Source organism: Penaeus chinensis, chromosome 28, assembly GCF_019202785.1.
Source record: "Penaeus chinensis breed Huanghai No. 1 chromosome 28, ASM1920278v2, whole genome shotgun sequence".
Taxonomy (NCBI): Eukaryota; Metazoa; Arthropoda; class Malacostraca; order Decapoda; family Penaeidae; genus Penaeus; species Penaeus chinensis.
The window spans coordinates 5,990,380-6,004,582 of record NC_061846.1 but is presented as its reverse complement, the minus strand read 5'-3'; the positions used below and the strand labels follow the sequence as shown (position 1 = coordinate 6,004,582).

The 14,203-nt window shown below is 33.0% G+C and overlaps 2 protein-coding genes across 3 annotated transcripts in view; one reads left to right on the top strand and one right to left on the bottom strand.

The window, feature by feature from the left end:
• Positions 1-2,623: 2,623 nt before the first annotated feature.
• On the bottom strand, positions 2,624-9,872 carry LOC125039821 (N-acylneuraminate cytidylyltransferase A-like). 2 transcript variants are annotated; one of them, XM_047634125.1, is made up of 6 exons: positions 9,824-9,872; positions 8,753-8,884; positions 7,391-7,543; positions 6,637-6,777; positions 6,017-6,155; positions 2,624-5,384 (listed from the first exon to the last, which is right to left on the bottom strand). In XM_047634125.1, the coding sequence occupies exons 2-6, from the start codon at positions 8,874-8,876 to the stop codon at positions 5,288-5,290; spliced, it is 654 nt and encodes a 217-aa protein (XP_047490081.1). In that variant the 5' UTR covers positions 8,877-8,884; positions 9,824-9,872; the 3' UTR covers positions 2,624-5,287. The 2 variants fall into 2 exon arrangements, with proteins under 2 accessions (XP_047490081.1, XP_047490079.1); XM_047634123.1 differs by lacking the exon at positions 9,824-9,872 and adding an exon at positions 9,760-9,813.
• Positions 9,873-11,658: 1,786 nt separating this feature from the next.
• Positions 11,659-14,203, top strand: part of LOC125039820 (ubiquitin carboxyl-terminal hydrolase 31-like) — a 125,636-nt gene continuing 123,091 nt past the window's right edge. The window contains exon 1 of the mRNA XM_047634122.1: positions 11,659-11,985. Within this exon, the coding sequence (XP_047490078.1) occupies positions 11,837-11,985 (149 nt within the window). The 5' untranslated portion in view covers positions 11,659-11,836. The remainder of the gene's footprint in view (positions 11,986-14,203) is intronic.

Genomic DNA, 14,203 nt, shown 5'->3' with positions numbered 1-14,203 from the left:
CCCAGCTTTACTTGAACACTGCATAAATTTAACCATGTGAATTTCATTACAAAAAGTAGTTCTGTCTGACTGAAGACAAATTCTGCTTGGCATTAGAATGTTTTATTTGCTGCTTTAATTTTGTCTTTTTCAGTCCTTTCAGTGTTTTTCTTTTTCCATGGGGGAGTAAAGTTGCTTCTGTGCATGGTTAGATGTGAACTGTGCATGTGTGTATAGGTTGAGTATATACATGCATGGAGATATAAGTTCACTTTTGATATGCATGTGCTTGTAACTTGTATAATTCTAGGAGAAGGAGCACTGTAATGAATAGGGATCAGGGTTCATTCCGATTCATACAGTATATAATTTTTTATTCAGGTTACTTTTATTATTATTATTATTTTATTATTATTATTATTATTATTATTATTATTATTATTGTTATTTTGTTATTTTATTATTATTATTATTTTATTTTATTATAATCATCATCATCATCATCATCATCATCATTGTTTTTATCATTATTATTATTATTATTATTATTATTATTATTATTATTATTATTATTATTCTCTCACCCTCACCCTCACCCTCTCCCTCTCCCTCTCCCTCTCCCTCTACCTTACCATCACCCTCATCCTTACCCTTTATCCTTATCCTTACCTTACATCAAAACAATCATCTTTTTTTTCTATGCACCAATATTTATCTTCAATTGCACTTCTGATTTTGCTTGCTTTCTCTATCAATGCTCTTTGTTATGACAAGAAACAAAATTCCAACAAAGTGATTTCCATCTTGCACAAGAAGTACAAGGGGCCAATTGGATACGATATAAACTGTTGTACATAATAGTGGAAAGTTTATTTTTATTACATACAGCCCATTAAACTACGCAATAATAATGATAGAAAAAATCTACAGGCTATTATCTTTTTAAACGAAGGCAGAACCTTTTGTACATATTTTTATAGAGTACTTTTGTAAAGAGGAAAAATCCATCATAATGTTACCATTATTAACCATGTAATAAACTATGGCTTAGTTCTTTGTGTTTGTTTCTATTTCCTTATTCAAATAATCAAGGCAGATGTAATATTCTATTTCAGAAATTACCAATCATAGCCACAGTGTATATATAGTATATGTGTGTGTGTTTAAATACATTTGCAGTGTGAAGATCTTCATTCACATTCACACCTTTTTTACAACGAACACTGTTCATTGAAAATGTTTTTAAAATTTCTACGTTTCATTGTTTAATTTTTCTTGATTTTTATATTAATTGTGGAGTTGTAAGATCACTTTATTGTCAAAAAGCATGGTGTCTTTATATTCTCAAAAGAATTCTCAATTTAGCAGTAGATGAGATTGAGAAAAACAAGTTAGATTTGATACTGACACTAAGCTCATCCATGGATGTCTGTTAGATAGAACCTGGCCTGACCACTCAGTCCCAGCAGTGTCTGTACCAACTTCTCCCCACAGTCCCTTGTCGTGGAAGGGCTTAGGAGACAGACTTAGGCCCAAAATGGGGGATCCTTAGCCCTCACCTTAACTAATTTTGCCTAGTCTTTTCTTCCTTTCCCTTCTTTATCATCCCCTTGTTCTGGTCCATTTATCCTGATCACTGAACTCATTTTTGACCTTTTCATCACAAGACTATGCCCCATCAGCTCCCCATCTCTACCCTTTTCACTACTATACTACCCTCTAGTACTGTTCAACATTTAACTTTACCTTAATCATTAACTCATTCCTAACCCTTTTTACTACTAAAATTTACCATAGCGCCATATGACCTTTTATGTCATATAACACTTCCTTACCTGGAGGCTGTGCCCCCAAGCCCCATGCTGTCACTATATTTTGAATACGCTGCTAACAACCTTAGATGTTGACGCAGCAGAAATTTTTCAGTAAATAAATAAATGTAGCAACCTCTCCCAAGCTACCATTACTATTTATTGAACATTTTCTGCTACATCAATATGTAAGGTCATAGGGGCATATTCCAAGAAGTTTTTTGGTTCAATAAGGTGATGTTTGTAGATGCCCAGAATGGTTAATGGTTAAAATAAATAAATGTGCCACACATCAAAGGTTATATAGCATTATGATAAAGCATTGTGGAAAAAAGGGTAATATTAAGTTAATGGTTAGGGTAAGGGATAAAAGAAGGGGATGAAGAAGAGAAGGGAAAGGAAAGTAGGAAAAGAAAAGACCAAGCAAAATTAGTGGAGGTGAGGGCTGAGGTCCAAGGGAAGGGTGATCCCATACATTCAGTCTCAGCCTTTGTCTCCTAAGCCCCCCCACGACAACAATGAGAAAGGCATTAGGGGGTCTCAAGTTACCAGCTACACTCACTCCTCATAAACCACTGCCTAACATTTGGCATATTCAACCATGTCAGCAGACTTACCAAAATATCTGCAACTATGCCCCAGCATTTAATGATTACTTGTCCAGACATATACCAGGCTAAAGGGGTAAAGGGTAAGTCACACAAAAACCCAGCAATGGGGAGTTACAGGTTACAAGTAAATCTTGCAACCTAGTGGGTAATTCTTAAGCTCTGCTAAAAGAATCAATTTTTTTTTTTATAAACTTTATTATAAAGTTAACAATTTTTTCTTTATAAAGATATATATAAGGAATAGTATGACATAAAACATTGATAATACAGAGATTAAAATAATAGGAAGAATAGAAATGGAGAGTATCATGTATCCTTCATTCACAAGTTTAAACTTTAAATATAATCATTTAACAAAATGCACATGAAGTATATGAACAATGAATATTTTTTTACAGTGATATAAGAAGAACAAGGATAATATCAGTCAAGTTTTGTTTTTTGTTGTCCATCTGGATAGCAGAGCATTATGGAAATAAAAAAAAGAAAGATCATGGTTAATATTATGGCTGCAAATTTGATAAAATTAACATTTACCTAAACTATGTAACATTCACTATAAATGTTCAACATGCCTTGAGGATGAAATTAAAATAAATTAAGGCCTGTTCACACAAGTGGGCATGATCGATTTGCACACAGGTGGGCACCTACAGAGATGACTTCAAGGGTCGATAAACTACTAGGTAAACAAGCAGTTTCCTCATTGTTTTCTCACTTGTGATGTCAATTTTTCAGTTGCCCGCCAATGTGTCTGCCGACCATGCCCCCTCGTGCAAACAGGCCTTTATACAACCAATACAAATCCATCTTGACTTTTCAGTGCTAATGGGCACTAGTATCTGCCAGATTATAATATATAATCTGAAAAGGTATGAATAAAAATTAATATCTTCAAAGTGGAAGAGATATATTTGAAAGGTTTTGATTATATCTGTCTAAAATATGTGATATAATTGAGATGTATTTGAGAGGTTTCAATTATGTCCTCATTAGAAATATATGATATAATTAGAACTGGTCAAATACATCTCTGAGAAGAATCTTATTCTCATTTCATACCTTTTCTTCTATATGTGTTGCAATGAACACTGTTTGCATAATGTTGATTCTGTAGAGAATGGAAAACACAAAACCAATTTGGATATTCAGCTGTATGTTCTTACTTTATGTAGCATAAATTTAGTTTTCTAAAATATTGTAAACAAAATGCTCTCCATAGCTAATACCTAAAAATGCTTTGTACTTATAACATAAGAACTGAGAAAAAACTGAACTAATTAATTAATCACTAACTGAATTAATCACTTAGAATATTGAAAGTTGTATCAGGATGATGTCTTCAATTAAGCCAAATATTTTATATGAAAGAAAATGGAATATTAGCTTTTAAAGTCTCTTACATATCACTACTAACAAGAAATTCATCCTAAAGCTTAATAACAATTAAAAATTATTTACAATTGTGGCAGTTGTTAGCTAATTATATGATTGTCCGTCCTAGAAACTTCTGTGACATACCTATCTATTTCTATTTTGTTTCTTTCTTCTGATTTGTATTTCATTTTGTTTTACCTCTCACTTAAGACCTGAGAATTCTTATATGTACTTCAAAAGGATTCTAAATAATATATAATTATATATAATTAAAGATTCTAAAGCCGTACTACAGTGAATATAAACACGAATAGAAAAAGTCAGCCAAAAAAAAACAAGCTGAGATAGTATACAAAGCTATGATAATATCTAACTAATCAGAGGAAGATACAGATGAGTTGCATTTCCACATGTGGTGCATATATATAAATGCTTGAAAAAAGACTAAAAATTAGAAATATATTATAAATTTGCTAAAAAGGTTTATTGGAAGAAGCATATATCTGCCAAAGCTCAAGCTTAGGAAATGTTAAAATATAAATGAACTAAAAGCAATGACTTAGATAATAAGACATTACATGCTCTTTTAATTAATATCTTCAAATGTTTTCTTCTAGTCTAGTGATTTTGTTTCTATGTCTATATTTTTTTAAAGTATTATTTCAAGGTCTCTTCAGGCTTTATGATACTCTATCACCATTTTTTGGCACATTTGTAAAGCTTTATCTTCTTGAAAGACACTATCATTTTTTTAAACTTTAAATATAAAAATCTTGAGCACTTTCGTCAACCACTGAGAAAAGATAAATATGGGCCAACATCTTTAACCAACATTTCTTGTTTCAGGCCAGCCAGTACACATTCCATCAAATCACTTACAAAAATTCCCTTCTGTACATTGTATCTGCAAAGGCATTTCTTTCATGAATATCTTGTATGGACCATTAACCAAATGCTCCTGGGAAAAGGCAGTTTTCACAGTAATTTTGTTTTATGGAGTGGTCTCTACACAAAGATGGCTCCACATGTGCTTAAGCTACCAAGGAGTCAGGTAATCAATCTTGTGACTTGACCTGATTTCACCTTTCCTCATGTTTTCAATTTTTTTGTTTTTGTTTTAATACTATCAATGTTTATGATAATGTTATTATTATAGACATTATGATTACTATAATGTTATTTACATTACTAACACTAATATAATATAAAATAAAATATTTCCAAAAATCAAGGAAAAGGGTAAAAAGGTGAAACAGGTAATGCCAGTAATTGTCTCATTGGTGACTAAGTACTTGTGGAGCCATCAATGTATAAAGACAATAAATAAACTAAACTGACAGTGAACATGGTTTAAATATACATGCCACCCCCGGCATCATAAGGTTAACTGATAGGCAGATAACTATCTAGAGAATCCTTCTCTTCTGATCAGCACTATACCAACCTAGAATAATCAACCACAGTGGAATTTGTTGGCCCAAAAAAATTCACCCTAAAACTCGACCATAATCAAGTTTGTTTGTTGACTAGCTGCTCGGCAATGATGAGGTCTAGAGGTGTGTCTATGTCTATGCTATTCTCCGGTGGTATTTCAATGTATCCACATCTGGAAAGGTAAGAAAAATACAACCATTACCAGAGGATATGTTATTATCAACACTGATAGTAAAACATATGAAACCTAAAACAACTATATATTTGTTGCTGTTTAATAAATACATGAAGCAGATGAAATTGCAAATTAAGTATTCGATACACAGTGTGATTTAAACATAATGAAGAAGAGGGAAAAATGTATAAAAGGAAAGGAAATAATATTCAAACAATACAATCGAAACCTATGAAATAAAAGATAGAAAAAAGAAGCAAGAAAGTAACTGCATCCATGGAATCTTTTAAATTATCACAATATTTGCAGTATTGATAAAATAGATACAATACATAAGAAAGATAAGTTACAAGAAATACTGATAGAACATTGAACGTGACAGAATGAAATTGCAAATAAAAAATATACATATGCAGATAAATGGAAAGAAAGAAAGAACAACTGCAGAAGCAAAGATAGAACCAAATAAAAAAGACTGAATTATGCAAAAGGCAATGACAGACAGAAACAAAATAAAGAAAAACAAACAAATGAAAGATACACACAAACAGCTGAAAAAAAAAGAAGAATCATAGACCTAAAGCAAACAAACACAGGAAAGAAAAAAACGTGAACCAGACAGTACCCACCGTCCCCCTTGCAGAAGCCCTTGTTTCAGGAGACCAACTCGGGTGTAATAGAACATCCCGTTCTCGCACAGTTCCCCAGCCCAGTTCTGCCGGCTGGGACGCTGACGAGGATCAAAGTTTTGTGGGAAAGTCTCCTCACCTGGAAGTATGGTAATGAAGAATCTTAAGAAATAATGAAAGGTAAAAAGCAATTTATAAAAAGTCCAGTTAGATCTAATAAGCTGTTGCGTATGTGAGTTTGGGTTCATTTTGTGACTAGTAGAATTGATTTAAAAGTTCTGAGTTTCTGTTATTATATACCTAAATGATTTGAAGATATCAAGGTGTGTAGCTTTGATGTTTTTTTGAAATATGAATGCATGAAGACACACTATCATACACTCTCTCATAAAAAAATGGACACAAAAAAGTCAATTCACACACAAACTTACAGTCACACTTACACTCACTTATACACTCTCACTCACACTCTCTGACTCAGACACTTACTCACACACCCACACTCATACACCTTCTGTAACACACTTTTTCTCACACACACTTTAATTCTCAATCACTCACAATCACACTCATATTCATTCTTTCATTCATACTCAGACTCTCAACTCATTAGTCAATACCTTCAGCCCATCTGAGATAATGCTTTCTTGTAACCGAGAAGACGGAGTCATAGCCATTCACAATCTTCTGAAGACCCCATTGTAGGTAGCATGGTTTCGTAAAGGGCGATGTACACTGTACAAGACAAACCACCTCAATGTCTGAAATAAAGTTTTGTACTTTATTACAAGTATTGACCAGTTACAGGTATTAGCATTAATGATATTCATTGGATATGAGTGGTCAATGAATCCTACCACAAGCTGTCTCTCTAGAAATGGGTTGAAACTTCACTAGATGAAAAGTAATGAATAAGTTAAAGACTTCAAAACCATTACCCCTTTAATTAACCCATTCACCCCAGATTTATGTTCTGCCCCCTGTAGTTTTTGGTGAATTTTGTTACATACAGGTGGCTCAATATGTACTCAGCCGGCAAGGAGTCTATCAGTAGGCCCTAGTTACCGATCCTGATTTCCTATTCCTTGAATTGGCAGGAAAATTAATATCATTGCTATCGATACTGTTATTATTGTTATTGATGTTATGATTATTAATTTGTCATTAAAATATTCTAGACAATGAAATGATACAAAAGACACTATCTTAAAGTGAAAGGAAAGGGTAAACAGGTAAGATAGGTAGTTTCTAATAACTGGCTATTTGGTGATTAAGAATTTGTAGAGCCATCTATGTGTAAATAGAATAAATAAATGTGCATTACAGTGGGCATGGCATGTATTCTTGCCACATGGGGCAAATGGGTTAACTCACCTGGATGGTACTGCACAAACTCCTGCACGGCCACCAGCGAGGGAGCATCATCAGTCGCTGTGAATCCTGCTCTCCAGTGCACCTTTGCTCCCCCCTTACGTGCACACTCAGCTATCTTTTCGCTGTCGGTGCTTACCCATATGCTGCTGAAACCTAGATGGTACTTGAATTAATACCATTTGCTTACAGGTATAAACATAAAGGTATAGTCAGATGAGGTATTCTGAATGTAAAAATTATTTGTGTGTTACTTTATGGTTTTGGATAACAAGGGAGAAGAGAATAATATACAGATTTAAGAAATTATAAAAAAATATCCGAGTTGATGAATGCTGGGAAAATGGCAGAAAAATACACTAAATACATTCATTGAAAGTTGTGACTAATAAGAAAGATTTATGTGAAAGATGAGATTCAATATCTTCCTAGATTTAAACTTACACCTACTGATATGCAAAACTACTGCCTCTTCTTTGAATAAGCCTATTTTGTGTATAGTTACTTTTCTTGCCATTATTGGACATACAAAATTTTAGTTATGTCAACAGTAAATTTTATAATGTTATCAACAATAAATTTTGTATCTATTATCAACAATGAATTTTGAAATGTTATCAATAATAGATTTTGTAACATTAACAATCAAATGCTTAAACATCCAATAACTGATTTTGAAGACTATTTACTTTCAATTTGTGATAATATAATTTTGCTTCTTGGTATTCATTTCTTAATGGGAACAGCTATACTGCAGCAGCAACCTGTATTAAGAGAAAGAGAGAGAAAAAAGGCTATTAACAAATGAACTACAAAGGAAATATAGAATGCAAGACTAATTAAAACTTTCAAACACTTAATGAGCCAAAAGAAATAATAAAGAATTTAAAGAATTTGGAAAGGTCATGGTAAAAATAAATTAAGGATTCATAACAAAAATAATGATGAAGAGATAAAGAATAATAACAACATGCATATTACAAACTGATTAACAGAAATTCATACAAGCATATTCATGCATGTATCTATAGAAATGAATATATGGATAATAACTTTTATGCATGTGGGTGTACATGCAACAGAGGTTATGAATAAAAACATTCTTACTGTCAGCCAAAAAAATAATCTACAAAATAATTAGACCACAATATATACATATTTATATATATATATATATATATATATATATATATATATGTCTACATATTAAAAATTATAAAACCTATAGGAATGAAAATAAATATAAACCACACTGATATAAGTAAAAACAAATTTATTCACAGCAGAACACACAATCTTCATTGTCTCTACATTACAGTGTCATTATTGGGTCAAACAATTTTCACTTTACCATCCATTACTTACATTTAGCATTGTGCATTATGCCCAGTGTCCGCAACAAAAGTGGCTGGTTATCTAGGAGGGCGAGATTCTTATTCTTGATTCCTTTGCTGCCTCCTCTGGCCAAGACTAAGCCTGTGATGTGCATTTTCGAATCTGGAAAAATAGCAGTTGTACGGTCTGCCTGTTGGTGGTTGTATCAATTCTAGATTGCAGATTTAACCCAATGCCGATGGGTATGACGTGTATGTATGTGCTATGCCCACTGTAAGTACTTATTTGATTGTTTTTACACTTGTACTAAGTCACTAATGAGCCTGTCTCGCCCGTTCACGCTTTCCTTTGATTTTCAAAATATTTTACGTTATCTTATTTTGTTGTTACTAATGTTAAAAAACAATATAATAATTATAATGTTTATAATAAGATTAACACCATCGATATTCATTGCACTAGTAAAAAATACGTTTTACCGCCAATTCAAATCACGTACGGTCACAAGGTCTACTAATTGACTCCTTTGTGTCTAAGCACTAGCAGAGCCATCTATGGGCAGACATTTCACAAAAAATATAGAAAATAGGCACAGCATTTTCCCAATTTTTTTTTTAATTTTCCCTAGGGGCATTGGGTCAAGATCCTTAGAATGTATACTTAATGTGGGTTAACTTAAGTATCTAAACCCAAAACTTCCCTAAACAGCCTTGCATATCTCATACTTCTTCATAAATGACATATACAAGCTCATATCTATGTAATGACAGGTACTTTTCGGTCCTTTAGGAAGAGAGTGTGCAGATGCCCCTTCTAAATTATTTTCAAACAAATTACATGACCATGATTGTTAGTTTTCAGTGACATGACACAGTAAGTTTCGATTAGTTTTGGAAAGAACTCGATACAAATATACAATAAAGTTTCGTTCTGGGAACTAGCTCGGGTGTCTTCTAAATATTTAGCTACATTTCTTCATATAGATTAACTCGCATGCCTTTTCATTTCCAAACCCATTAAATCATGATCAACATCACTTTTATCTCTCCATGCGGTCATATTTGCCTTCTATATAGCGTCACACCTATTCCTTTTACATACTTTTTCATACAGCTTCACAGCCGCTATGTTTACAAAGTACAAATTTTGCGTCGTCTGCTGCTCGGGGGATACGGGCTTTTGTATTTATTATTGTAGTTTTCTTGTACGGTCATGCTGACGGATACGCATATACATGTGAATACACACATAAATAAAAAGGCACATAGAAGTACATATATAACTTTTTGCAAACACATATACACACTAGAAAATACTCATATTGTTTCAACTTTCCCGCACAAAGGTATCGCACTCACACACACACACACACACAAAAACAGAAACACATACACATAAACACAAACACACACACACACACACACACACACACACACACACACACACACACACACACACACACACACATATATATATATATATACCTTTATTGATATCAGTTACCAATATTTCCAATCTTATTTATAATCCATTCATTGTGCGTTGGTCGGTCTATCAGAAGTCGACGGAAACTCCTGATATAAACCAAATATTTTTTTATGCTTGCTCCATGTGTTGCAATTGGAAACACAAGACAAAAAAAAAAAAAAAAAAAAAAAAAACGGGTTTTTGTCTTGTCCGCGATTGATTTAGTTTTCTGGATGTTTATAAATTATTTTTTTCGCTAAGCTAATGAAGTTTTCTCTTTATTTGTACGGTATAGATGTTAAAACGGTGTCGCAGCAGAATACATCCTTCCTGATACATTGGCCTTTTTTATTATTAGAATGCATACTTTTAGGAAAACCCATATCAGTCATATTTTTTTGCAAAGTGTGCCCTGGGTTACTGTGACAAATCTTTTCGATTGTGAGTATAAACCAAGAGTATATATTTTTCTTTATTATTTCAGTGATCATTTTCAAGTTTACGTTTTGATCACATTGTTACACTGCCTTTTCTTTCGTCATTATTATTTGTCATTCTGCAATTATCTTTAAATGATTTTGCTCCAGTGAGATACTAGTGATATTGTCCAACTGTTTTATAATGATAAAATGTCTCAGGTTTGGAATAAAAAATAAGTGTTGAAATTAACCTGTCTTCTCGCTTTTAAATTCCCGAGTAATATTGTACAGTTTCTGAGATTTTTTCTATCACCTTTCCCCCCACCATTCTCGATGAGGCTCTGCAAGCAATTCATCAGTTCCTGCACTTTAGGTGTTGATATCATGGATTGTATTTCTGACGAAGACGTAATCGAAACCGGGCAAACACACCTCTTGCACTGTGAAGATATTCTTTCTCATTCATACCTTTTATTACATTAGTCGCAATGAATGCTTTATATGCATACGTATATGTGTGTAAATGCTATATATGTAATATATATATATGTATATATATATATATGTATGTGTATATATATATGTATATATATATATATATATATATATATATATATATATATATATATATATATATACATATATATATACACATATATACTGATGTATACACGCACTTTATGCATGTATGTACACGTATATGCACATACGCACACGCACGCACACTCATAAACACACACACACACATACACACACACACACAGATATATATATTTATATATATATATATATATATATATATATATATATATATATATATATGACAAAAAAGAAACGGTCATCCGCTATATGTATATATGCACACCCACACACACATATAAAGATTCAGGACCAGCTCGACACAATAGAGATGCGAGTAAAGGCCCGTTCGGTTGGGCAAAATCTCCAGGGCGCCGAAGGCCTTTTGAACCGGCGCCGAGGCCCGCCGCCGCCGTCCTCCGCTGCGCATTCCGCGCGTCCCTTGGCGATCGTCTTCTGTCGGCCCACAATGCCCTCCCACAACAGTCGTCGTCGGGCCACGCCAGTGTCGAGGCGCGCGAAAGGTCTGCTGCTGCGGCGCGTACGGTGAGCGGCGGTTGAAGCAAAGAGTGTTGTAGTTCCGCCTATTTTTGTGATGCGCGTGGATGGTGCCCTGTGAAGTGAGCGAGAGAGTTCCGGGTGGTGAGATATGCCCGTGGCACGCTCGGTGTCGGCGTCTCAGCTGGCGAGAGGAGAGCAGGCCGCCACTCCCGCAGGAGGAACTCCCGACGAAGGCGAGGGAGGAGGAGGAGGAGGAGGCCCCTCCATCCTCACGCAGAAGGCGCACACTTTGGACAGGTGAGCGGGGGAAGGGAGGGAGTGTTTCTTCTCCTGCGAGGCCCTTGGCACTTGCTGTGCTTGTGGTGTCCTGTCACTTGATGTCAAGGGACGTCAGCAAGTATTTGATCTCCAAGTCATGCATGTGTCGTTGCTTTATTATTTGCTTATTTACCCCATTAGCTCTGCCACTTATACCCTTGCTTTGTGAAAGGTAGATATCCGTCGCCTGTGGGCTTGGCACGTATTTATGTGAATGTTACAGAAAGGGAGAAGTTTAAAGCAAACATTGTTATTTTCATTATGTTTTAAATCAAGGGTATTTAGCACACATATAGTATATACTCAAAAGAGAAATAATTGTGTAAAGAGAAAAGAAAGATTTAAATTCAGTACTGACATAATCAGTGACAAGAATCCAGTGTATAAACAATCAAAGACAAAAATAGATAACATTATTGAGGTTTTGAGATATAACATTAACACAATGATGAGTAATGTAATGTTGCATCATTAGTAAGGCAGAGGATGTTTTAAAAGCAGATAATAAATCAAAACATTGCAGGAAAACTAGTAATGTCATAGAAGATTGAAAAGTAGGCGTGTCTACTAATTTTTCTCGGTGTGTATTGTGAAAGGAAGACGACATGCGTTAATTTGTGGTTAGTGTGTATGACTGAAGGAAAGGCCGATGTATTCGGTGATTTGGTAAAGAACTGGTTTAATTTATATTTAATTAGGTAGGTGTTGAGGTCTCATATATTTGTTCGATGGATATGTAGGTGGGTTAATACTATATACATGGATAAATAGAGACAGATATTTATGTATGTGTTAGTGCATTATATGTGGAGAGAAAGAGAAAGATTGACAGACACAAATTCAGAGAATGCACATTATTAATAGCCTATATGCAGTACTTAAAGTGGCATGTACACATATGTGTGCTCATGTCAGAATGGAAGTAAAGCAAGAAGGTATTATACCAGATTGATTAAAAAACCTTATATCAGGTCATATTACTTAAGACACAAATTGCAATTTGATTAGGAAAAATTCATAATTGGTGAGAGTTGTTATCAAAGATATATTTAATAAAAATTCAGAATAATCACTGTAATTCAGAGGATGTTTATAGTCAACTTCTAAATGAATGCGATTGTCTTAGTCATTCATTGTTGAAGGTATTGGAAATATATATGGTAACTTTCAAGATTAGGACTGCAAAAAGGAGAGCTATGGCCATGCTTCATGCTGCTGAAAAATGGTTGGGGAGATAGAGCTTGGACTGTCTCATTTGATGATAAATTACCTGATAAGTCACCATATATTAAATAGCACATCTAGCCCATCAATTGCCACCACAACCAGCTCTGACAACCACCTATCGTGTCTTGTAAAATGTCACTACCAACTGCTTAATAGAGTAACAACCTCTCAGTGATGTATGCTTTGTGTTTGTGTGTGTGATGATACATCTGTCTGTGTGTTTGTGGGTGTGATTTATTATTATTATTATTATTATTAATATTATTATTATTATTATTATAAGTAGTAGTAGTAGTAGTAGTAGTAGTAGTAATAATAATAGTAGTAATAGTAGTAGTAGTAATAGTAGTAGTAGGAGAAGTAGCAGTAATAGAAGTTGTATAGTAATTGTGGTATAATACTAGAAGTGGGTATATCATTATTATTATTGATATAATAGTAGTGTTAGTAGTAATATTATTATTGTTTTGTTGTTATTATTATTATTATTATTATTATTATTGTTATTATTATTATCATTATTATTATCATTATGATGTTTTTGTTGTTGTTATTTTGTTATTGTTTTTGTTTTATTATTATTATTATTATTATTATTATTATTATTATTACTATTATTATTATCATCATTATTATTTTTTATATTGTATTATTTTTTTATTATTATTGATGTTACTGGTGTTGTTATTGTTTATTATATCATTAATATTGTTGTTGTTATTGTTATTATCATTATTATTGTTATTAATATTGTTGCTATTATTATTTTCATTGTTATTATTATTAATTAGCTTTTATTATTGTTATTTTTTATATTATTATTATTATTATTATAATGATTATGGTCATGAGTAATATCATTATTATAATTTTTATTATTTTATTATTATTGTTTTTTTTACTATTGTTGTTGTTTTATATTATTGGACTATAATTATTTGAATTTTAATTTTCATTGTCTTCATCCGTA